A 26,708-nucleotide genomic window follows, 5' to 3' on the forward strand; every position below is an offset into this window, starting at 1 on the left:
ACTCTGATGAAGTATGGAGATCCTCATATTGAGTGTATAAAACAAATACTGTTGATGGGAGAACTCTGTGTATTTTGGAAGAGTGGTGAGAGGATTATAGCCCTTATTCTGAATTGAATTTGTTTTCTGCATTAAAGCAGCAATTAAACACATGATTTAAGTTCTTTAGAAAGATAATTAGGAGTTCCTATTAAACCTTTGTGCCTGCTTTTTCACACAGATAGTTCATATTATTTTGTCATGTACAAAATCTTCCGTTCCCTTTAGGTGGGTATTCCACAGCATTCAATTTCAGATTCAGGTCAGTGACTCCTGTTCTTAGCAGATGCAGCTTCTACTTCTGCTACAACCATCTTTTCCCACCTTTGTATTTTAATATCCCCTTTCTTGCCAACAAGCAGGATCAGAAGATCAAAGAATCCTGCAGCCTTGCAGCTGTCCTTCAACCTAGATTTCAGTTCAGATGGTAGGCAAAGGTTTGCTATTCAGTCATCTAGTTTTTACATGCTGCAGTCCCTTCCACTAGCTTGTTTTTGAGGGAGCATCCTTTTAGAAAACATTTCTTATGACTTCTCAAGATGCTTCAAAAGGCTCCTGGTGTTTTAAGGGGAAATGCCACAAAACACCTGACCCCTGAAATTACACTCTTGCGGCATTGCCCTTCTGTATTCCATGCCCTGACTTGGTAGTGCCACCTTTCATGACTAAAAACACCAACAACAACCTGACAGTTCATCCTAGATCTTCTACCCATCATCTGGTCCATTCAGGATGGAAGGTTACTTATTGTGAGTCTAAGAATGGCTTGCATTTCTTTATCCCTATTTGCTGAACAGGCAAGGGAAGCTGACTTTGCAAGAGGCAAGAAGGGGTTTACCATCATAGCAGGAACCTGCCACGGGAAATTGTAAGCAAGTTTCATCCGCAAAATTAATTCACCCTTCAGTCAGTTCCAATGAACAGAGTGAGAAGTTTTGGCTGCACAATTCTTGTACCCTTCACCATTCACTGCCTGCAATGGATCAGCTGAAAACATACCCTCTTCCTTGAGATTGCTTCAATTTCTGCTCCAGAGTTGCCCCTACAGTGGAACACAAATGTACAACCTTCACAGCAATATTTTTAGAAGACCTTAGGAACGTGGGCAGGTAGTATCTTGTCTGCATGGTGCCTTTGGCAGGGACGAAACTAGGCTCATTTTCACCCAGGTCATAGACCCAGTTTGGCGCACCCACCCACATCTGCGCACACACAGAGGTTGGAAGCCTCAATGGCACCCCTTTGGAGGCTTCACCTGGGGCAAAAAAAGCTGGCTATCCTGTAGCTACAGCTCTGCCTTTGGAGCAATTTTATCAAGGCTGTGTAGTTCATCCATGCTTTAACATACTGAAGCTTCTATAGCCCTATTGGAGTTGTGAACAAACCTTTACAACCTATTTTGCATCCACGGAAGGGTATGTGTCATTCTGCCAAGGAAAGGTATAAGTTGCCAACCTCTGCTTTGAAAAGGCACAAAGAATTTAGGTATTCAAATATCATGCAGCCTATCTTTAAGCCTGATGCAGAAATATATATAGTAGACTTCATTTGTATGACTTGCAAGACGTCTTTATTTTCAGTCTGGTCAAAAACACTTTGCTGTTATCATTAGCAATCTTCTAGGTAGAGAGTAGTTTCGAAATTCAGGAGTGTTCTGCAGCACACTTAAGTTATTTCTAGCTTGCACAGTAATCGGAATTGAGTGCTTTGGAAGAGAAGAAGATACCAAAAGCAGTGAAGTTTAAACTGAATCTCTGGTGAGAGGCCACACCTTGCCGATTCCCAAATGCTGCAAACAAGCACTGTGTGGTGTTTATCTCAATCCTCCTCTGCTTGAGAGCTTCCTAGGGGCATCAGTTTGACATACTGCTGCTTAAGATGGATCTTCAGTCTGATCCAGGATGGTTACTGTACTGCTGTTATATCTACTGTCTTGAAATACCGTACACTTCAACAAAATCTGGTGTAGTGTAGTTTTGCAGTTCTTAGACCAATACGTACACAGTTCCAGCATTATTTGCTGCTTGGTGAATAAGCAATTGAAATTTCAGTGTATTGTCTTAACTGATACAAATCTGTTTGCAGGCTAATTCTCATCACGTTTTAAAGATGTCAGTGCTGTAGAAACTAATACAATGTATATTGCTCAGAGAGGAAAACCTTTATGTGAGCAGACCTCCCGCTGTAGTGCAACCATTTTCTGGCTGTCCCAAAGTTAAAAAAGAAAGTATAAAGCTGTTGTCAGAAAACTTCTAGTTAGTTTTAAGGGCCATTTTATATGTTCAGCAGAAGCCGTTGGTGAGGCTTTTCCTGAGCTCAACCACTACAGACCACTGGTGGGGATGGCAACTTTCATATGATTGTATTGTACATCCCTTCTCACAGTAAAATATCAAAGGAGATGAGGCTGAAACTTTTCATTGACTTAGAGAGTGTTCTTAATATGGGTGAGTATCAAAATACTTCTTGGGTTGTATCCCATCTGGCAGAGGAATTCCCCATCCTATCCGCCCCAGTACAGGTCCCTGCTCCCTCCAAAAGACCTCTCCAGTGCACCGGGGCTCCCAGGAAAGGCGTGGGATAGTGGGCCACAGTGAGCATGGGAGCACTGCACTGGATGCAATCCTTGACAACTGCTGAATGTATAAACTGATCCTCAGATGCCTTTCATGAAGACTGTTAATGATATACAAATGACACTGGAATCCCTCTCTGGCTTATCCTTACAAGATGATAATGTCTGATGGAGCACTATGTTTTGCTCAGCCTTCTATTTGCTACATGAATTAAAATCCTGAGTAATCACATTCTGTTCATATATCTCATTGCTTAGTTTGCATGTCACCCAGTAACAAAAGGCTGCCATACACTGACAAATAAACATAGAGCCCCTTCTCCCTCCAGCAACTTGGTAAGAAGACTGTACTTTGACCATGTGTTTTATCTGATCCTGATTGTGCCCCCTAGTTTTGGCCATAATACAGTGGTACCTCGAGTTACAAACGCCTCAGGTTACAAGCGCTTCAGGTTACAAACTCCTCTAACCTGGAAGAGTTACCTCGAGTTGAAAACTTTGCTCCAGGATGAGAAAGGAAATTGTGTTCTGGCGGTGCAACAGCAGCAAGAGGCCCCATTAGCGAAAGCACGCCTCTAGTTAAGAACAGTTTCAGGTTAAGAACGGACCTCCGGAACAAATTAAGTTCATAACTAGAGGTACCACTGTACAAACACTATATCGCAGTCCTTATTCCAGTGATTGTGTTTATGCTTTCTTCTGTCTTAGTAATATTGGACTAGTTTCTGGTGTATGTGTATCTGGTCTGATTTAGCTGACCAGGCAGTTATCGAACTGATTCTGCAAAATTGTAGACCATGACAAGTAATGGGCTCAAATAGCAGCTTGGACAAATCAGCACTTTTATTTTGCTATGGTCTGATCATTAGATACCAACCTCCAGTTCTTATTCTGCAAAGGGGATTAATAAGCATCTATCTCACTGTGGTTGTTGGGGAGAGCAATATTATTGTAATAATAAATCCTTGTCTGGGGTTGCTGTTACTTGAAGATGCCTCTTGTTTTTCAGCGGCCTTCATTCACAAATCTTGCAAGCTTTCCCCAGAAACTAGGCTTGCATTATTTAGATCCCTTGTGACTAAACCAAGAAATTGCAGGGTGGGTGAGCTTTCATATATGTTCCCAAACATGTTAACATGCTTGGATCATGATAGGAGAGAAATCTTCCACATTCCCAGAAGTCTATCAGATATCTAGGCGACCAGGCAGAAATAAAATTATCAGCCTTTGTTTAGATAATAGTGTAAATGAGTGAAAGGCATCTCGCTGTGTAAATGACGACAATATTTTCCCCCCTCTGCATTTATGCAATTGGCTATTGGCATTGCTTTTCATTAATTTATGAAAAGCAGTTAATTATATAAGCACAGCCTCATTATTTGGTACTCAATCAGGAAAGTTTCAGGCATGCTGGGAGCAAATAAGCCTCCTCATTGCAATTCCCTCCATTAGCTGGCTTTGTAAAGACTTCAGAAGAGTTCGTTAGGGCTCAATTAGGAGTCAAGCAGCCTCAAGGATTGCAGGTGGCAAGCTGGTTCAGGCATAAATTGCATGGTTTCCAGAAGGCTTTTCTGTAACAGTTTCCCAAAGCTCTGGCAGAGGAAAACAGCACAGGCTGCGGCTGGGTAACAGCTGACCTAAATTTTAAGAGGTCACTTTGGATTACTTGGGGCTTAAACTGTGCTTATTAAATTAAATTTCATTACAATCACACTATCATTTTACTTAGTAGTGGTACGCAGCAGAGTCTTGGCCACTAAGGGTGCTGTTTTAGTATTTTAACCTTTGTATGTTTTATAGCAGGCATAGGCAAACTCTGGCCCTCCAGATGTTTGGGACTACAATTCCCATCATCCCTGACCACTGGTCCTGTTAGCTAGGGATGATGGGAATTGTAGTCCCAAACATCTGGAGGGCCAGAGTTTGCCTATGCCTGTTTTATAGTGTGGGTGCCATTTTTTCTTAATTTTCTTGCTTTATCTTTTTGTAAACAAACTGAGGGGTGTTTTTTATGATCAAGCGGTGTATAAATTTATTTTATTTCCCTAATCACGGTTCCTCTCTAATGGGAGGCTGTGGTTTGTGAGGAGGAGTTGGTGGTGCTAATAGTTCAACCCATTAAGCTGCCTCACACTTTGAGTAGAATATTGCCTGCACATTTTCCTTCTTAGTAAGCTAACGGGAAAGAACATCATTGTCTTTACACCTTCCAGAAACACAAGCACACCAGAGGATCTGGAGACTTAAATATCCTCTTCGTCATGAAGTGCTATCTGTTTGTAAAAGTGCAGTGCTGAAGCATCCACAGTAGTTTGGTAAGGGATGAAGGAGAAAGAATCAGAACATTTTGGCCACACCCTTCTGATCTGTTGTCAGCCCCACCAGATCCAATGGGCACCAGCCACTGTTGGTAGTATGTTTCTGCAGTGGGACCAATATTCCAAGTGTGGGAAGCTCTCTTGGACTATGTCGTGGAAGAATGGGTAACAATATTTTAAATTATTAAGATGTTTCAAACTTCACAATGGAAACATTTTATTTACTAGCTACTAATATTGTATATCATCAGCTGATTCCAGCTGACCTGGACAATCAATCAATCAGTCAGTCCCACTGTAAAATAAGCACCCAATGTAGCTTAAAAAAACAACCCCAAATATAAAAATTTAGCATTGAAAATAAAATAAAAAACCTTATTACGACATTGGTAGCATAAATGAAAGATAACATAGGAGCCAATGCCAAAACTGGAAAAGGGGAAATATGTTTTTATTAGGTTGTTCTTCAGGCTGTATTTTTACAAAATTAAATTAAAAAACCGGGCTAGAACCTTGGATCACTTATCAGCTTTTCCAGTTATATGTGGGAGAACATATTCTATGGAAAACATATTTAGCTCTTCAGACACACCCATAATCTTGCAGCCTAAAAAGTTTAAAACAAACAGAGAGAGAGTTTTATAAACTTCCAGCATGCCTCCTGGTGGTGAATTGGTGCTTGAAAGCTCCTTTGCAGATGCTGTCAGAAACTTCGCAGCCAAGTAGGCTTCCCACAAGGTCCATTCCTGAGGTTGGCTAGTCTATTCTGTCAGCAGTTATTAACTCTGCACACTTACAATGGCCTGGTAGCCAAACTGCAGTAAGTGTCTTCTTTTGCTTCCCTGCGACTAGCCATTTTCTCCAGAATTGCAATTTTCGCTGTAATAATAGGCTAGGAAAACTCCTGCCCCTGCCCCTGCATTTCCCATTCCCTTGCTTGAACACATTGGCAGTTTTCTTAACCAGTGTGCATGTGGCAAATTGTTTTTTCAGTTCTCACCTTACCTATCAACCCCACTGCGAATCATTTGAATCTGGGCCCTGATATGTTTGTGCCTGCTGTCTGGTTGATTTCAATTTTATTCCTTTTTTATCTGCTTTCTTGAGCATGTGCTCAGGTGTTAATAAACCTGCAGCTTCTCACTCCTTGTTTTGCTTTGGTGTAAAACTGGATTCCACCATCTGACTCTAATTCTGGCAACCCTTTGTGGGATTTTGGTGGTTCTTTTTTGCTTTCACTCCCCTTACTAAGCCAATGGGATTGGAGTGGATTTTCTTCTTCTTGCATTGTCATTTCTCTATTCTAGCCTTCACCAACTTGTTGCCCTAGTGATACTTTGGACTACAACCCCCATCATTCCCAGCCAACATGGCTGTGTTGACTGGGGTTGATGGGAGGTGTAGTCCAAAACAACCAGAGGGCAACAGGTTAGTACTATTTCTTTGCCTCAAGCATGTTCTTCTCTTGCTTTTGAGCCTTTTATTGTCCTTCAAGTTCTCTTTTTCCCCCTGTTATCCTCTGGGTTCCAGATCTAATTATTTACCCTTCTTGCTTTCTGAGCCTTCTTCTCTAGTTTTTATACTAGGTGATGTTCGGTAATGCTGACATAAAATATTTTCTTGCTCTTCTTGATTCCTTTGAACTTTCTACCATAAATACCGATTCTGATAGTCATGCTTCAGATAGAGGAGCAACTTTTGCTTTTTCATCTCTTGGTTCCTGTTGATTTTTCCTTGCTATTATCTAATCATCATCTCTATTACCAAACGTTGGTTTGCCTAATTGTTATTAATCCTTTCAACGATTTGACATGCATGTGATCCCACTTCTATTCCCTCTCGTTTAACCTTTACTTTCTCCTGTGCTTGCCTCACTTTCTCTAATGAAAATGTAAAGACACTTTATTTTGCTTTCCCCATTAAAATTGATTTTTCACATTATTTATTTTTGTTGACCTTTGTCCATCTCAACCTTTGCTTGCATTGTGACTGAAATTTTCACTCATGTGCTTGACCCACTAAAAATCTTTTGGCACATTACCCATTTATGCTTACCTCTTCTTCACGTGCTCTTGCTCTGCTAAGCACAACTTTTTCTTGTTTATTATTACGTTCTTCCCCACCCCCCGGTCATTTTTTTACACTATTATTCTCCTTCTCTTCCTCCAACTTGTTCTCAGGGGTTTTTTTCATTCAGGTATTTTTTGGAGTGTATGTGTCAATTTTTATTCCAAAAAAAACTGGCTGGTTTGTTTGTTTGTTTGTTTCTATTTTTAGTTTCCAGTCCTCTTTGTTCTCCGTGTCATCATCTTTTGTACTCAATGAAATCTTCTTCATATTTTTTTTTCATTTTCTTTCCTTCCCTCTTTCTTAGAAATTCGTCACTGTTCTCTTGTCGTGAAGAGCTATTACTTGTCCCCTTGATCCCATTTCCTTCTTTGTCTTAAACAGATTTCTTTGCTTCCTTTGTATTCTCAGTCTTTATTAAGCTACTGTGTGTTTGCCATCCTACTTAACATCTGCTTTAGTTTCTCCTATTTAAAATAGCTTCTTGTGACCGTTCATTATTGGCTAACTACCATTCTGTTTCCCTCCTTTACTTGATTTCTAAACTACTTGAATGTTTTGTGGATCTGTTGGTGTTCCATTTTTTTACGACACACACTTTGATCCCTAAAAAGCTCTTTCCAGCCCTATCATTCAACATAAACTTCTAACTCATTTCCTTTTTCTGTTCAAACATCAGCTTCAGTTCTCTGTTCTTATTTTATCTTCCACTTCTGATAATATATTCTTCTTTTGCTGATCCTTCATCTTGTCTCTGCTATTTCTTCGTAATTGTTTTCTCTCCCACTTCAGTCTTTTTCAAATAATGTCTTATCTGCTTGATTCTTTTTCCATTTTCCTTCTCTTTATCTGTTCCTGATACCACTTCCCTGATTTTCAAGCTTTCATCTTCCTCTTCCCTCTTTAGATTTTGTCAAAAGCTGTCATTTTCTATTGTTAAATATGGCTAAAGCTCATTCTCATTGGTTTTTGTCTTGTTTTCATGTTGCTATAATGCACATTTAGCCACGCATCCTTACTTTGTTTTCAATTCCTGTCTTTTCTCTTACATCAGGATTATATGTTTCTGTTACTGATTTCTCTGCATATATTACCTTGTTCACATTTATTTTCACATGATTGACTTTTAAATATATCCACTCTTGCATCTTCTTCTCTGATAATCAATAGATTATCTCCCACTGTTCAAAAGATCTCAAGAAGCCTCATTTTAACAATATATGGTTCTAAATCTGGAATTTCCCTTCTCCTTCTGAAGCATAATTATTCTGCATTTCATTTTTTTGCTGTCTTTTTAAACCTGTTTGAAGAGGGCCTCCTTTCCTATGTCTTCTGTATAGTTGTTAAGATCCATAATAAACATTACATTATAGCTAGGCTTTTATCATTGTGGTTTTGAATAATTACTGTTGCTCTGGAGAGATTTGACCCTCTTGATTATTTCCCCTTTTAGCTTCCTTTTGAGCAGTCCCCTCAATTTTGAGAGGTTTCCTCATTGGAATTCAAATCCACGTTGAACTTCTTCAAAGTTGTTCAATACAGTGGTGCCTCGCAAGACGAAATTAATTCGTTCCGTGAGTTTTGTCGTCTTGCGATTTTTTTCGTCTTGCGAAGCATGGTGTCGGGAAAGTTTTGGAAAAGCTTCAAAAATCACCAAAGTCTTTAAAAACCTCAAAAAAGGCTACCACACTGCGTTTTATGAGTTGCTCCTCGAAGTCAAGTCGCAACTGTATTAACGGTGTTAAGAAAAAGGAAACAAACTTGCAAGACGTTTCCGTCTTGCGAAGCAAGCCCATAGGGAAAATCGTCTTGCGAAGCAGCTCAAAAAACAAAAAACCCTTTCGTCTAGCGAGTTTTTTGTCTTGCGAGGCATTCGTCTTGCGAGGTACCACTGTATGTTGAATTAGACAGCATTGCCTCTAGACACATCTCCCATTAGGTCCTGGGTACCATTTAGAATTAAGTCCATGGTCTTTTCCCTCCCACCCAAACCCAGTTGGTTCCCTGACCAAAGGTGGGAGGTAGAATAATGGGATGGTATGTACAGTAAATGCATTATATTCGTAAGAATAAATCGTGGGGGGGGGTGTAATAAAACTTTCCTCCAAAAAAGTCACAAATCTCCAACCCCCTTCCCTTTGGAGCAGAAAATTATGGAAATACATTTGACCATAGTTGCAGGTGTGTGTCTGGTACGTTTTCAACCAAGAATGTTATGAAAGGATAATGAGTTTCCAAAAGGTTGTGCAATCTCATTTGTTGACCATATCCCTCGGTTTTTCTGATAATGCTATCTTCCATACTTTTTGTCGCCACATAGAAATTTGTAAGGCGTTATCCACACTCTCGCTTGCCCCATGCCTAGAAAGCACAGGCGCAAGTGGTTTGCCCCACACTTTCCAGTGGTTTTGCCTTCCCTCCCACCACTTCCCCCCAGAAAACCTGCTCTTTAGCGCTAAATCAGACGGAACAGCAATCCGTGGAAAATCCAATCACTGTTTGTTCCAGTTCAGTGCTAAACTGCGGGTTTTCCCAAGGGAAAGTGGTGGGACAAACAGAGGTGTGGATAAGCCCTGAGTGTTTCAGTCATTTCCAGTTTGGGGCTGTAAGCCGCCCTATTGCTACTAGAAGAAAAATAATAGGTCCCTTGTATTGAAGATCCATTGGTTCTTTCTGGACAATTGTCCAGAAAACTAGCCTTGGCACATGAATATTTTGTCTTGTGATGAGGTGTATTTCCTCAAAGACCTTTTGCTGGAAAGGTTCTACTTTGGTACACCACATCTGGTACCAATGTCATTACATCTCCTCTAGCAAAGGAAGCTTGCTAATACAATTGCACTTTAGCAGGGTTAAGTGCCACCTATGCAATAATTTTAAAATATTTTCGTAATACATGTCGATGTGTATTAGGGCCTAGGTTATGCCAGTCCTCTTCAGTCTGAGCCTCTAGGTCTAACTCCCAAAGATGTTTCATAGAATTAAGTTGGCCTACTTGTAAATCACTGATTATCTTATAGATTATTGATAACATTTTTGATAGTGTACATTGGTGTACAAAATTAGATTTTCAGTTGGTATTAGAGACCTAGAGGCATGCAAGACAACAGATGGGTTGGATATAAAATAAAATATTCTTATCCAGGCATATGTGGGGTAATGCCCTTGGTCAATCATCTGTTTCAGTTGCAGGATGGAAAGAGTTACCAGCTAGAAGCATGACTTGCAGCAGGTTGTAGAGAGGTAAAGTAGATAGAGAGATAAGGTCCTTATAGTGTGTCAATTACCGTTGAAAAATCTTGTTACACATTAAACTTCATCTAGTTTTGGCTGGCATTTGTCTACTCTGGTGGTATATATGCTGTTATTTTGGGAATTTTAGTTAGTCTTGTCCAGATTAGAAGGTAGATTCTGTATTTATTTACAGCCCGCCAATCCATGTAGATAACTTCTCTACACATATAAACATTGAGCATCCTTCCTTCATTTTAGATCAAGGATTTGATTGTGCTGCCTGGATTTTTTCCCAGTACATTGGTTTGGAACAGGAGTGTAACAGGAAATACTGCAGAGTCTGTGCATGCATTGCATTCCTTTCCCGCCCTGAGAGAGGGGCCAACAAACAAAGCTTTCTTCTAGTAAAAAGAGACAAGCTGCACAAAGTTCAACAGCAGATGCAGCCACAGAATCCAAACATCCTTTTCTGCTGAGGGAAAGAATTCAGTCTGCTAAGTTTAACACACATACATGCACACGAAACAAAACAGCATTGCCATTTTGAGATCTAAAGCTGGCAAATATATACCAGCTTCATTTAGTTGCCGTTCCTTGTGGAAGTTTGCTTGCTGTGACGAGGCATCGGAATGACGCATGGAGTAGTAAATAGTAATTTATCTAGAATATAGAACAATCCAGACAGCAGGCCGCTGGATTAAATGAGTATTGCTGTGCTTGACTTTTCAAAATTCAGATCCTTTTTTTAGTGGTGCACATTTAGTGCATCTCAGTTGGTCCTGTATGGAAGACGGAAGTCTGGACAGATTGCTTAATTCATGGGTAGGCAAACTAAGGCCCGGGGGCAGGATCTGGCCCAAATCGCCTTCTAAATCCGGCCCGTGGATGGTCCAGGAATCAGCGTGTTTTTACATGAGTAGAATGTGACCTTTTTTAAAAAAATGCATCTCTGGGTTATTTGTGGGGGCTGTCTGGTGTTTTTACATGAGTAGAACGTGTGCTTATATTTAAAATACATCTCTGGGTTATTTGTGGGGCATAGGAATTTGTTCATTTCCCCCCAAAAAATATAGTCCAGCCCCCCACAAGGTCTGAGGGACAGTGGACCAGCCCCCTGCTGAAGAAGTTTGCTGATCCCTGGCTTAATTGCTATAGGAGATGCAGTTGACTGTTTCATCCAGTGAAAGCAACTTAATTGGCTGATAAGCTCTTATCATCTAAGCTGGATATTTTATATTGTGTTTCTTCTGAAGATGTTGCAGTTGATGCCTCTGTGAAGTCTCATATTTTGGAATTACATACACACAGAGGCTCAAACCTGAAAGAAATTGGCCATAGTTGGACACTGCCTTATGCCGTCAGAACATTGGTCCATCAGACTCAGTATTGTCATTGCTGATGGGCAGTGAATTTACAGGTTTCAAACGGGTCATCTCCAGTCCTTCCTGGACATGCTGTGGATTCAACCTGGGATCTGCATGCAAAGATTGTGCATTATTACGAAGCACTGGCCCTTTTCCTTTTGGCTTTTGGGGACCGAAAGAGTCATGTCTGCTTTCTTACAAAGTCTGCTTAATATTTGGTTTTCATTTAACTGTTCATGCCTGGTAACGACAAGCATGTTTTAAGCCTCAGAACAGTTCCTCCCATTGTGGCCTCCTTGGCAGCCAGGAGGGAACTGGACAAGGCAAAGCTTAATGCAGCCTCCAGCTCACTTACTTTGCATTGGCCATCCAGAAGGATAGTGGACTGAGCTTCTCTCTCAGCTCCAGGGCACTCCCAAATGTGTGTCTGCACCACAGACCTTGGGGCAGTATTAACTGGAGGTAAGCAACTCCATTATTGCCTCTACAGAGCTTAACTTAATGGTGTGTTTTTTTGCAATTAGCATAATTTTAAGATTGTTTAAATTACTAATTCCCCTCCTTCCCAAACTGAAATACATTCTGGATCAAGTAAAGACCCTTGAATTAAAACCTTGTCCCGGACTGTAGAGGAACAATATTTGTCATGTACTTCCTTTCCTTTCCTTTTTAACTTAGCAATCCTTGTACTGAACAGGAAACACATGTTGAATTTACTAGTTCTTCCTATTGGGTCTAGTCTGATTTGCTTAGCTATGGGAATAAATTACATCATTTGTTAAGTATTTGACAGAAAAGAGGAAGTGTGCGTGTGTGGAGTGGGAACTGAAGTGGATGGCAGATAGCATCATTTTAGGCTTTTCAGTCACCATTAACTCCCTGCAACAATGAATGGGCGTTTTCAGAGCAAGAAAAGCACTTCCTGAACGGGACTGAGAAAAATATCAAGAGTGCATACATGCTTATAAAGCTGAAATAAGTTCAGGTTGCTGCTCTGCTCTAGTTCTGATTTTTTGGGTGATGGTTCAGATAAGAGCCAAATGTTTGCCCAGCATTGAACTAACTTGAAAGTAGTGATACTGGAGTGATTAGGGGAAGAATGTGATGCTCTACTCCCTGCCTAATTAAAAAAGAAAGATACTTTTATGGTACATATTTGTACACAAGTTAAACTTATATGTTAAAGGTTCTGTTAGCCTGGTTTGGTTATAGTCATGTATAAAAAAAGGTATATATATTGAAAGCGATTTTCATCCAAATTCAGAAGCTCTGTACTTGCACTACATTGAACTTGCATCCATAGTTCCAGATCCACATATGTGAATGAAAGTCTATTCATACACAGCTGGGTGAGGACAAGGTGCTGAAAACATTCTCGATAACATAATTTTACATCTTACTGTGCACAGACAGATACTACAAGGGCACCTATTCCCCATTACAATCTCTGCTCTGAAGCCAGTGCAAAGACATTTGCTGCTGCTGTTACGCATTTCATTTCTGTGCTAACGTTATATTTCAAAGGGAAAAAAGTCTCAGAGCAGCTTAAAACACATTAAAACATCAAATAAAACCACCCAGAAGAAAACATTACAAAGGTGGTCTACTACAGAACAGACACTGAACGCAGAAAAGTTAACAAAATAATTACCTTAAACGTTTCAAAAGAAAGCATTACTAAAGGAAGTAAGATCTACAATTCACATTTAACTTGTTTCTAAAACCCAATAAAAAGTTATTTAAAAAATAACAATGAAATGCACATTTAAAACAGCATAATTAGCAAGAGAATAGCATATTATCATAAGCATAGAACTTAACTGTTACTGTTGCTGCCATGGTGGTTCATGACAGGTGGCAGCAGTGAAAGCTCACGCTCAGTGACCTGAGTCTGCACTAAGAGACAGTCAAGATGGTGTCTGGGTTCTTCAGCAGCCTCAGCCTTTGTAGCTGGAGTCAATCAGGACCTTCCCCTCCCAAGGCCAGATTGGAAACAGGCTTGCAAAGCAAGGAGCTACTTTCCCTGCATTCTAAAAACACTGTGAAATATATTTGCAGCTAATGAATTTTGTATCTCCCTTGTAGTTACAATTTAATGAAAAGAGGAAATATTAATTGAATGCATTGGTAGGATGATTAGTGCATTGATCAGAGATGAAATGTGCATTTAAAGTACTGGGGGTGGTAGAAGTAGCCCACCAAGCCCTTCCTACTGCCTTACTAGAGATGTATTCTACTTCAGGTAAATAGTACATGGATGTGCGTCTAGACTACTTAGCAATTGTTTTAGACCAGATATATGTTGGAAAGTTTTTATTTCTGATTGGTTATTAGAAGGCGCTGGGAGGATCCCCTTCAAGGACTTTTGCTCTTCATGTTTTTAGCCAACGTGGCGTAAGATTGATAGTGTGTTCCATTGCATATTGGAATCGTTGGTTAAAATGATATTAAGAAAATGCCAAAAATAAAAATAAATTTTGCAGAAGAAATATTGTCTTTCACGTGTAACATGGGGAGCTCGTTCTCAAGCAGATACTAGCTTCACTGCTCAGTGCCATCCTGGAATCGGATTCTGGTGTATATTATATTTTCTTGCTATTGGGAATCATGTGCCTGTGTTATCTTGGAATTGAAAACCATATGGATTTCATGTGCATTTTCTAGGAAGGATTTGGAAGCAAACAGAAACCAGGTAATCTTTCATAGCAGAGCAGGGAAACAGAATTTAGGGTGGACAAGTGTCCTGCTTCACAGAGGTCTGTCCTCTGTTTGATGGGTTGTCAGGTCATATTCCATACTGCATGATAGTTCATACAGCATTTAAAAGACAAGAGCTCTAAGAAGGGAGAGCAGGTGCCTTGAAGTTGGACATCAACATTTAACAACAGAGGACTGAGCAGGCTCATAGGTTACTTGGTCACTGTTGTCTCCATATTGGGGAATTGTACTTCTTTTTAAGTTACTGTTTCTAAACCTACATCCATATACTTCTTTTCTTACCTTTGAGAGCCAGTGTGGCATAGTGGTTAGAGTGTCAGACGAGGATCTGGGAGACCAGGGTTCAAATCCCCACTTGGCCATGATGATCACCGGGTGACCTTGGGCCAGTCACTGCCTCTCAGCCTAACATACCTCAAGGGGTTGTTGTGAGGATTAAGTGAGGAGCAGGAGTACCATGTATACTTCCTTGGGGGTGGATATACAGGCAAATCCCCATTTGCTGGTGTTTGGCATATTCTTGGCACTGGAAGGGAGCAGGGGCAAAATGGGGCAGGCTTATGCATGCCCCCCCAACTCATGCAGTGCCTTGGAGTGCAACCCCCGCATAAATGGGGAGTTGCCTGTAAATGCAATTAATAAGTAAATGATACTGTTTTTAAATCAGCATATGGAAAGTTCATGCAAATTTCTGTCCTCTTTTGCCCTCTCTCTAGCAACGCGCACGTGTCCACCCTAACAGAATTGTCCCCTCTTTGCTCTTTTCCTAATGTAAATCTGAGGCCAGGGCTCTAGAAATAACTAGCTGAGCTTCTCAGCAAACTGCATCATTAGCACCTCATTACCCTGGATATTACTAAGCAGCTATTCCAATATGTGCTGCCTGGGAAGTGCGTGCGTGCTATGAGGTCACTTCGCAGCAATGAACTACCGAGCTATTTGCTGAGCAGCGCTTTTGGAGTTAATTTACGAGCAGCATCCCAATGAACAGCTGCTCTTGCAGCATAATGGAAGTGTAAATGGGGAAGTTCAAAAAGGTGTGAGGAAAGGCAGCGCAGGCTAACAGCATACCCATTCTGTATTTTTGGAAGACGCCTGTGTGTGAATTTGTTTTATGTCTGCATCAGTGTACGCTGACCAACGCACAGTCTTCGCAATAATGCTCTATTCCGATGGCATGAGTATCACAACAGATCTGCTGCAGCCTTCATCCACCTTCACAGCTGTTGTAACATACCACTTGTTATCTTCCACATGTTCTGCTGTTGAGGACTTCTTGGATCATTCTTGGTCTATCTATTAGCACAGTGTTGAAAATTCCCTCTGTTAAAAGGAAGGAATGTTTTCTTTAGAAGAATAGAATTCTTTCTTAGGAAATAGTAATCCCAAGCAATAAAAAGATGAAGCTCAATGCCATGTAGAACGTCACTATAGAATTTAGAATCAAAAGAATATATGTGAAGCCAAAATTCACCTGTAAAACAAAGCCACGACTAGAGATCCACAAATGTGCCACCAGTGGCAATCATGTTTCTGAGACTCTGCGAGTTATTGTCTGCCCCGGTGCAAAATGGGCAAGACCAGGCCTCCAGATAAAGGGCTGAGGGAGCCAAAGGCATCATTGCTTCATAAGGTCAACAAACCACAGTGCCTCCCAGCTGAAAGTTGTAGCAATCCTCCCGTGGATGCCTTTCGAAAAACTCCTTCGGAAGATTTGGCGAGCTAGCTTTCCTGGAATTGCCACTTTTTCTAGGACTTGTTGGTTGCTTGAGCCCCAGCAGAGGACCGTGAGTTCCCCTGTGCTAATATAGTGGCTGAATGAACTGTGAGCCAGGAAACCCCTGTCCCAGGAAACCTTTCAACTCACAAGGGGTCCCTTTAAGCAAGCTGCTGCTCTCTTGGATTCATCCTACTACCTACAATACGTAAATAGTGTTGGCCAAGCTTATTAGACAGCCATAAGATAATGTGGTGAAAGGCTATATTACTTCATTATTTCATTCTCTTATTGGAATGCTTGAATTGCACAAAATAAGTAATTATTTACTGCTACTGCTTTCCTTGCTATCAGTTAGCATATATGTGTACCTTACCGTACAGAGCTACTGCATATCTGCCTGCCACTTAACACTATATACATTGGGTTTTATATTCATCTGTAACTCTTCATTCGTTGCTTTATGATGCTGTCTGCATATTCTGTCATTTTAACTCTGCTTAAAAAGAATAGAATCCTAAGGGTAGTATGACAAGCCAATTTATCAGCAGGACTTATAACCACCTTACTTGCTCATACATGTGGTACATACTTGGCTGCGTGCCTCTCCTTTAGTGCAGTTACTACTGTGAAATACTCATTCTGTACTCACGCACATGCACTTTAATACAGGGTAGCTCTTCACTGCTTGGTTAGGCAGCTGTTCTTTTGACTGATCTATATTTAAAGTCCAGTAAAAACATCTCATGCTTTTGGAAATAGCAATTTGGACATGGGAAGGTGAGGAAGCTCTATCTGGCTTTAAAAGCTGCATTGATGTTTTGACTTGAAAGTGTCTCCAGAAAAATGTCTTAAGTAGAGCGAGCATCTTGTGGAGTGGCCGCAAATGTGACCGAGAAAGCGAACAGGGGGTTTTATTCGTTCCTTAGTGATCGTTCTGCTACACCATTTGGAGCCTTTACTTTGTTGGAATGTCTGTCGTATGGAAGAATGAGTTTTTTTTTCTCTCTTCTTGTTGCTGAGTTGGCTTCTCTAAATGCGAACTCCTGAGCATTTGGCATTTTTAATATAAATTTGAGTAAGATTTATAGCACCTGTGCAAACAAGTGTTGCAGGTGAGCTCCCCTCCTGCCTCTCCCTCTCCCCCACCCCCAATTGGAGAAATATGGCTGGGAACTCTAAATGCTACTGTCATGCACCAGGAATGCTAAATGTGTTACCTTGGGGACTGGAAGTTGGAGTCTGACACTGAGTGCTACCTTTTGAGGCTCATCCTGTATGCCTGAGCGAAGAAGGAAAAGGGTGGTCTGCAGGCATTTAATAATATAATGTCGATACATAAATTGAAGCTGATGTCTCTCATGCACTGAGATGCAGAATGGGTGGGTCTTTTCTTGATCAACTCAGAACTCTGTAGGAGGACAAAACCAAAACAGCGTTATGTATGGACCAAACGTGTTGTGACTGGTCCAGAATTGCAAATCCTGGTGAAGCATTTGCCTCTTTGACTGCATTGAAACAATGGCTAATAAGTGGTCTACGGATAGCACTGTTAGTGCCATTATGTGAGAGTCTTGTTTTCTTCGCTCTTCATCGCCTTTCACACAGAACCTGTTTCATATCCTCATAGATCTATGATGGCCCTTAGTGGCACAAATGCAGCAAGTTCCCATTGTCCACCACACTAAAGTACCATAACATCTTTGAATTGCAACTGTATGAACCTTGGATATCAATTCAGAATATTCACTATGCATTTAATCAGTAGCATACACCTTGAATATTCAATGTAAAATTCTGACATTTAGGCAATTTTTTTTTCTTCTGGGGGTTTTTCGGGGGGGGGGTGTTGCTGTATAAGAAGTATAAAATAGTTTTCCAGGAATGCTTCCTATGTGCATTTAAAGGTAATTTGTTAGCTGTCCCCTTTTTCTTAAGACAATAACCACAAGATACAAAATTAAAAGTTGTAAAGAGCTGATAAATTCATTTAAAAGGGTTTACATTCTCAAGTGTTAGATCTCACACTTGCATCACAGTAACAGACATAGTCCTTGCATAATTTTGCAAAACTATAAAGATGTCAAAGGTTATTCCAGAACATCTTTCCACAAGGAAATGTGAGTCAGTGGTCGGCTCAAGTCATGTGCTTTTGAGGCACATAGGCTATGAAGTAAAACCATTTCACATTAATGTAAATGGTTTCTTGAAACTCCAATCTTGTGTAAGGTACAATATGGCCTATATGCTGCTGCGCTATGAAAATTCACCTTTGGATAGACTTCTGCGTTAGTTGTGCAACACAAACATCTTCCTTGTGTAAGAAATTGAAAATTAGTAACACAGATCCACTGAGGCCTTAATAATGTACACATCTGCATCTTTAAAAAATATATTTGATCATAGGTAGGACCCATCTAGGGCAGCCTTAAGTACAGGCAATGACCAATATACACGTGTCCAATTGATGTGTAACTGCGCATTGCAGTGACCTGGAAATGGCCAGAAAAGGCCTATTCATTCTCTGCTGACACACACAGGGGTCAGGAGCATAACCCCACATGAATCAGTAACCCTTCCTAAAAGAGGGTTGAATGGTCTAGGCCTGGATATGAAATGGCTCTCCACCACCCCTCACCCCACCTACCCACTTGGTATAATGGTTTGAGGCTTCTTCCATTCACACTTGAGATACTTGATCTGGTAGGGCTTGTTTTTCTAGGCCTTTTGCTTAAGATACTTGCCTTATGGTTCCTTAATTCATTCAGAAGGTTCCTTCCCCACCCCCTTTTTATTTTTGTTTTAGAACCAATATAACTGCAGCTGGGTAATCGTTCTTTCTTATTTTAATTGGAGTTGGCCACACACAAACAGCCTGCATTTCTTGAGAGAGAGAACTGCAGGAAATAGGTAGTACTACCCACCACGTGCATGCCAAGCTGTGGCCCCCTCAGAAGAAAATTTGTGAAGATTTCAGCCATGTTATACAGCAGTGGTTGACAGTAAGGAAGCAGGTGGGCTGGAAGGGATAAAGTCCATTAGGTCTTGGTTGATCTGCCAGCCACCCAGGTTGCCTGCCACTGCGTCTTGGGAAGGCAATTCATGAAGGCATAGGCCCTTCTGTTGCTAACACTCTACAAGAATTTTGCATGCTCTGGAGTGCAAAATTTACATACTAAGTAAAGACCTAACATGGGGCTTAATCTTTGGTAAAATATCAGTGACCATCCCTTTTTGTTCCAAAATGTGTTTATTTCTGCCAGAAACTTTCAAAAGCCTGCATGATTTGCTCACATATGAGTCAGATGGAAATAAACTAAGACCCTTCTGGTTTTGCAAGCATGACTCAAAATAATAATAATAATAATAATAATAATAATAATAATAATAATAATAATAATAATAATAATAATTTTTTATTATTTGTACCCTGCCCAGCTGGGTTTCCCCAGCCACTCTGGAATCTTCCAACAAAGATTAAAAATACATTAAAATGCCACACATTAAAAACTTCCTTGAACAGGGCTGCCTTCAGGTGTCTTCTAAATGTCAGGTAGTTGTTTATCTCTTTGACATCTGATGGGAGGGTGTTCCACAGGGCGGGCGCCACTAAAGGGAAGGCCTTCTGCCTGGTTCCCTTTAGCTTTGCTTCTCGCAGTGAGGGAACCGTCAGAAGGCCCTCTGCGCTGGACCTCAACGTCCGGGCAGAACAATGGGAGTGGAGACGCTCCTTCAGGTATACTGGGCCGAGGCCGTTTAGGGCTTTAAAGGTCAGCACCAACACTTTGAATTGTGCTCGGAAACGTACTGGGAGCCAATGTAGGTCTTTCAAGACTGGTGTTATGTGGTCTCAGTGGCCGCCCCCAGTCAAAAGTCTAGCTGCTGCAGTCTGGATTAGTTGTAGTTTCCGGGTCACCTTCAAAGGTAGCCCCACATAGAGCGCATCTCTAGTCCAAGCCGGGAGATAACTAGAGCATGCACCACTCTGGCGAGACAGTCCGCAGGCAGGTAGGGTCTCAGCCTGTGTACCAGATAGAGTTGGTAGATAGCTGCCCTGGATAGAGAATTGACCTGCGCCTCCATGGACAGCTGTGAGTCCAGAATGACTCCCAGGCTGCGCACCTGGTCCTTCAGGGGCACAGTTACCCCATTCAGGACCAGGGAATCCTCCACACCTGCCCGCCTCCTGTCCCCCCAAAACAGTACTTCTGTCTTGTCAGGATTCAATCTCAATCTGGTAGCCACCATCCATCCTCCAACCGCCTCCAGACACTCACGCAGGACCTTCACCGCCTTCACTGGTTCTGATTTAAAAGAGAGGTAGAGCTGGGTATCATCCGCATACTGATGAACACCCAGCCCAAACCTCCTGATGATCTCTCCCAGCGGCTTCATGTAGATGTTAAAAAGCATGGGAAAGAGGACGGAACCCTGAGGCACCCCACAAGTGAGAGCCCAGGGGTCTGAACACTCATCCCCCACCACCACTTTCTGGACACAGCCCAGGAGGAAGCCTGAGTTTCCAATCTTTTGCCTCTACTCTTTTGCCAACTACTCTTTTGTTGCCATAAGATCTAGAGGGGTTCATTTCAGGCCAGACCTGGTCCTGTAGGGCAAAACTGAGCTGAACTTGCTTTGAGAACCTTTACTCATAAATGTTTGTTAGGGGTTTCTCTATATAAAAGACATCAAGTGGTGCAGGAAGTAATGGAAGGAAATGGTGAATAAGCTATATTTAATCTGCCACAAAATAGCATTATTAGTACTATGCACATACTGGCTAGTCTGATGTGTGCGTCAGTTACTCACCTCCTTAGTCAGCAATAACAATGCTAAAACTTCTGCAACCAGAAAGTTGCAACTAAAGCTGTTGAAGGTGCAAAGAGGTTTAAGATGCTTGAGCTGAGAAACATCGGAGAGGGGAAATACTTTGTATTTACAGGGCAATGCTATTCAGTATTTTCTTTAAATCAGACTTGTGCTTTGCCTCTATCTTAGGCAACAAGAAATTGCCTGCAGGCAGGTGCATGAATTCCATGTCCTTGAGCAAGGAGATCGACAGAAGAGGGACATCCTAGCATAGAAACCAGACAGGCTTCAGGGGGGATTCTCCAGCCTTCCTCTGACACCTTCCAGCAGGCCAGTCACTCCTGTGAGTTTATGTTGGGTGGCCATCCGTCATGGATGCTTTAGTTGAGATTCCTGCATTTCAGGGGTTTGGACTAGATGACCCTCTGGGTCCCTTCCAACCCCACAGTTCTGTGATTTTATGTAAAAGGCTGCATGAATCCTTCTAAGTGTTCTCCAGGAACACAAATTGGTAGTCACACCTGGTACCTTTGGCTGATCCACACACACCCCGAGTTTGTAGTGAAGTGCAGGTAGAGAGTGCTTAGGGTTATTTTGCAGGAACAAAAAAAATTCCTTCCAGTAGCACCTTAAAGACCAACTAAGTTAGTTCTTGGTATGAGCTTTCGTGTGCATGCACACTTCTTCAGATACACATGAAAGTGTAAGAAGTGTGCATGCACACGAAAGCTCATACCAAGAACTAACTTAGTTGGTCTTTAAGGTGCTACTGGAAGGAATTTTTTTATTTTGACTATGGCAGACCAACACGGCTACCTATCTGTAACTGTTTGCAGGAATAGTGAAGCAAGTGTAAAATTGTTGCTGTGAATGCCTGGATCTAGGTCATTCAGTATGATGCTGTAGGGGATTGCCACATTTTAGCTAAATGGAGGTAAGCTGGCGAAGCGGGACCACACTAGCCTGGATAAGTGTCTTGATTGCTTGCCATGCTAGCAGCACACCTCCCTGTCACACCATTGTACTAGTGCAGGAAGTGAGCACCATGTTGTCCACTAGAGCCAGTTGATACCCAGTCATATGCTCTGGCATGGGAACTCAGCTGAGGTACAGCGGTTTATAAAAGGTGGATCCAAATAGGTGGCTAAAATGTTTGAAGATTACGTTTTGGGCTTGTCTGACGCACTGCAGGCTCTACAAGAGGCTACATGAGCCAACAGAGGGACTCATGAAGCATCCTGTACCTTAACGGTGTGTGGCGAGAAAGAACAGCTTTGCAAGGGGGGAAATATTTCTTAACTTTAAGGAAAACTGCAGAATCAGGACAGGGGGAGCTCTTCCGCGACTGACAGATCTAGCTTGTAGTCATAGGGAATGAAAATTAATCGCCTTCTGTCTCAACCCATAGTCAAATTCACAAATACCTAGCACCAAAGCCCCTGGAACAATTTGTCTGCAATTTGACAGGGTTTTCTTTTTCTGGCCAGGATGACTTCTCTGGTGCCTCCATTTTTAGACCAATTGTCCACAAACGCTAAGGGAAAATAAATGATTCCCCCCCCCCCACTTAAAATATTACTGGCCCCCTGGCAAGAATCTGCAGCTATCCTTCTGAAATTTGAGGTTTGGGTCCTCAGAAGGAGTAATCTGCCTGCAAACTTCATCTGGTTTTGCCCCAAAATGAAAGTTATAGCCTTTTTATTTTTTGTAAAAACAAAGTCACGTTTTAGAGACATCCAACAAAACAGCTCCTGATCCAATTGATCCATTCTGGATCAATATATCTGCTGATTTCATCAAATTCTGTAAACTGGGGGAAATGTTAAAGTGTGTGTGTCTGTGTGTTTAAATTTCCCAATAGTGAATTTTGGGGAGGGGGGAGCAAAGTAGATTCAGACACCCCAGCTGAACTGGAAAGCTTCGAATTTGGCCTGAGCCAAATCAGGCTATTTTACCAAGTGCCAAATGGGGAACCTGAGCTGAATTTTGTGGTCTCTACCCACCGCTACTACATAGTGTTTGTGCTATGCTGATGGGGGGGGGGGGATGTTTCCATGCACAGCTGACCCTTTTGCCCAAGCACTATCACAGAAGGCCTTTGGAAAAACCTTTCATTTCAGAAGCAGCTTGCTATGGGGCATAAGGTCCTGCTGTTTGTAGGAACACATTTAACCCTCCCCCCAACCATTTCGGGCTTGCATCACTGGTTCCCCACTTACTTAAATCCTAGCTGTCACAACTTAATTACATATACAGATCACATCCAAGGCCAGAGCTGTGTCCTGAAATGAACTTCTGAACAGGTGCTTCTGACAGTCTTTGAAATGCATGTGTCAGCAATTTGTTTGGTTGTTTTGTTTGGTGGTTGTTGTTTTTTTCTGAAGGGCCGCAGAGGCACAGATGCCTTTCACATCTGCTGTGCCTACTCAAAGGTCCTGCCCAAATGGGTCGTAGATAGAACATTCTCTTCCCTCCTGTATTGTTTGTCATAGTGCCATGGCAATTCCCCGTGTTTCTTTATTGCATAAGAAACCAAAGAACTGCTTCACGCATTATTCTCTTGCTTGTTAAATATAAAGTGTGAATGTAATGGGTGTCAGTGTTTGCTTCAGCATAATGTGTAGGTTTGCTGTAAAAAGGCATGCAGGGAGACACACAGCTTAGCAAAATTATGCCCAGTATATTTCTCTGGTATAACCTGGCACTGCTGTCTTGGCACCAAACAGCCTTGAAGAAAAGAGGCCGCAATTCTTCCTGGCATAACTCAAAAGAAGATGATTAGAAATAAGGCTTTCACCTTCAACATTATGATGTTACTTTAAAAGTACTATGAACACATGTAAGATAACTGACCCATTTCTTCAAGAGCCTAGGAAGCTGTTACACACCTCACTTCAAATGTTGCTTTTCTTTACAGTGTCCCAATGTAATCTCAGTTTGAAGAAGCAGAGGAGTCGAAGCATCTTTAGCACTTTGTTCTGCTGCTTTCGTGACTACAATGTTGAGCCACCATCTACCAACAGCACCAGTGTCCTTCCTCCATTGGTGGAAGAAAATGGCGGACTCCAGAAGGTTGGCATCTTCTTGCTAACAGTTGCTTTTTGGATTAATGCAAACAAACCTTCCGTTAAAAGTTGTGTGTGGCTGGATATCCTGCAATATCATTTGGAAACCACTGAGCTGCAACCATGACTACAAGTTTCTGAGGAGTGGGGGAAATGTTGCAAAGTATGGCAGTTGATGAAACCATTTCCCTCCCACCATTTGAAACATAATAAGTCATTTGCAGGCTGCCACAGCTGTTGAAGAAAACAACATCACTATCAATTGCATGGCAAACCTAGCCTCTAGATGAAAATGTCTGTGGTCTGGTTCAGGTTCACACTGCCCAATCAGCAGGCAGGTTTCATGATCAGGAAGCACTCTGCTTCCTCCTCTCCTTCCTTATTTTGCTGCGGTAGGTTTTTGTGATGTCACGCAGCCTTAACCAAGGATTTCTTCCCAACCACGGCTTGCTAGCTAGCATTTCCCTTAATGAATTGTGATGAGAAGATGGAACAGCGTTGTTCCATTGCTGCACACAGCGTGGTGCTCAAATCACAACATGCAAACACGCTTCAGAAGCCCAGCTCGAGGAGGCCTCCATATATTTCTTTCCACTTGGCGGTTGTGCAACTCAGCTGGATGACAGAGCACTGCAGTTGCTTTCTAGTTAGTGCAGCTCTCTGCTATCTGAGTCCGTTGCTCTCAGTGGTGGAGCCGTGCCATCTTTAAATCATCACAGGCAACCTAGCAACTACCAAATTACCAAACAGGGCTAAGCTTGCTGTGGATGCGCTAACTTAATATTCTCTCTCCCCCCCCCTCCATTTTCCTTCTAAACTATTCCCAGTTGTTACTTAGCTCCACATACTAATTCGGGTCTGGAGTTTAAAGAGGAGCCTAGGAATTCCATGGCAGCCGTTTGTGGAAATGGAAGCGATAAGCGCATGCAGGTGCATGCTCTTGGGTGCAAGGGCAGAATGTGGTTGTGGATTGTTTTGCATCACAGCTCCTGCCTTTTAACTGATCTCTTTTCTGCTATGCTGGGCAGAAAAATTTGGCCATGTTGACTGTTTGGGAGGGGGGAGGGAACAGAGCTGATCCAACAGTCTTTTTTCTGGTAATTATGAGAAGAAGCAAAATGTGACTTTGCCTTTTCCCATATTCTTCATGAAATTGTGGTAAAAATTCAAGAAGATTGAACTGATGACACTTAGCAAGCTTTCGGGCTGGCAAACGTTTTAAATAGAACTCACTTGAGGATATCTTTTTCACACTAGAATAGAATGAAAATTTCCTGGCATTCAGTGTGACAGCAAACTAGCTTGAGCGGTTGTTGTATGAAGCCATCCTCTAATTGGGGGGTGTCACCAAAATCTTGGAGCATATTGCAAGCTAATGAAACTGTTAGTACCACACACACTGCAGGCAAGCACGTGCCACATCTTGTTCTATTATTTTGAAACAGAATGCTTCCTTCAAGCCTAATTTCAGTAGGTAAAGGTGTGGGTACCAGGGAAGGCCTCTTTGGTGATTCTTGCTCTACTGCTGGAATCCTACCCAACTGTGGACCACCAAGCCAAAAGCATCCTACCAGCCATCTATTGTAGCTTGTCATGGGATTGGCTAGAGGTCTCCATAAACAGACGACTTATTGGGCCGCTTGTGGACCCCAAGTTGTGCTTGCCTGCTGCAAATAGTTGCAGCCTCCTGGCTCCGCTGATAATTTAAAACAGACAGTTTAATGGCCATGTTCAGATAACTCAAACAAATCTCGTGGATTTCCTAATTTTGAATTAATACTAATACAACCTGATTGTAGGTGTTCAGTGATTGTATAACAATTGGCTGAATAGATAACCGTGGGTAAAACAGGAGACTGAACAGTAGTTTAAATAGAATAAAGTCAATTTTATGTTGAGGGTAATAATTAAAAGGATAGTTAAATTCTGAGTTGGAAGCTTAATGACAAAATCATCAAAGGAGATGGTGTGTAAGCTGCAGGTTCCTACATACTCCACCTCTTAAATGAAAAGGCCTATTTAGACTACTCGGGAATTTAACAATTATTCCTTTGGGAATTAATATCATGAAAATGCCACTTGAGCTGCAATCCTATACCCACTTGTTTGTGAGCAAGTGCCATTGAGCTCAGTGGGACTTCTGAGAGTAAACACATATAGGGCTGCCTTCTTAGGCTCTGTAGAAGAATATCTGTGTTGGTTCCTGCCAGCGAGAGAATTGATGGTTATTTCAGAAACACGATTGTCAGCAGCAACTTCCATAGATTGCCTATTCCGGTGAAGTATAATCTTTCCATATATGAATTTACAGTAATCAGTGCAGGAGCTTGTCTCGTAGACACAAAGCATTGCACTGGAGTAACTTCCAGTGCATCAGATTGTCTCTCTTCCTCTGGATCAACAAATCTATACCCTAAAACTGGGGGAAATGTAGAACAGTGCTATGACAGCTACGCTTGTCTCTCTTCTTCTGCCTGCAAGCCCTTTAAGGTAGAAGGGCAGGGAGGTCCAGTTTGTCACCCTGCTTGCTTGGGTGGACCTGTTATATTAAATGGAGAGTGGCAGGACCACACAACAGATGTAGACTGTTGATTCAGGGTGACAGTCTTCAGCCGTCAAACTAGTGCATTGCTAATCTCTGAGAAGGTAGTGTAGGATGTGCAGCAAAACATCGAAAATGTATTTTCCTTGTGTCTTCCTTGCTTCAAGGCAGCAGCAACAAAGATATGGAACAAATTTAAGAGGAAGGAAATTGGAAGCGGGTGGAATAAGATTCTGACATAACCACAGTGACTTCAGTTG

At 41.7% G+C, this 26,708-nt stretch overlaps 1 protein-coding gene across 1 annotated transcript in view; it reads left to right on the forward strand.

Moving 5' to 3' along the window:
* CTDSPL (CTD small phosphatase like) overlaps positions 1 to 26,708 on the forward strand; it is a 69,081-nt gene that overhangs the window by 18,154 nt on the left and 24,219 nt on the right. The window contains exon 2 of the mRNA XM_083467244.1: positions 23,759 to 23,913. Coding sequence (XP_083323370.1) covers positions 23,759 to 23,913 — 155 coding nt within the window. The remainder of the gene's footprint in view (positions 1 to 23,758; positions 23,914 to 26,708) is intronic.

The sequence above is a fragment of the Podarcis liolepis genome, assembly GCF_965112155.1.
Source record: "Podarcis liolepis genome assembly, chromosome: 12".
Lineage (NCBI taxonomy): Eukaryota > Metazoa > Chordata > Lepidosauria > Squamata > Lacertidae > Podarcis > Podarcis liolepis.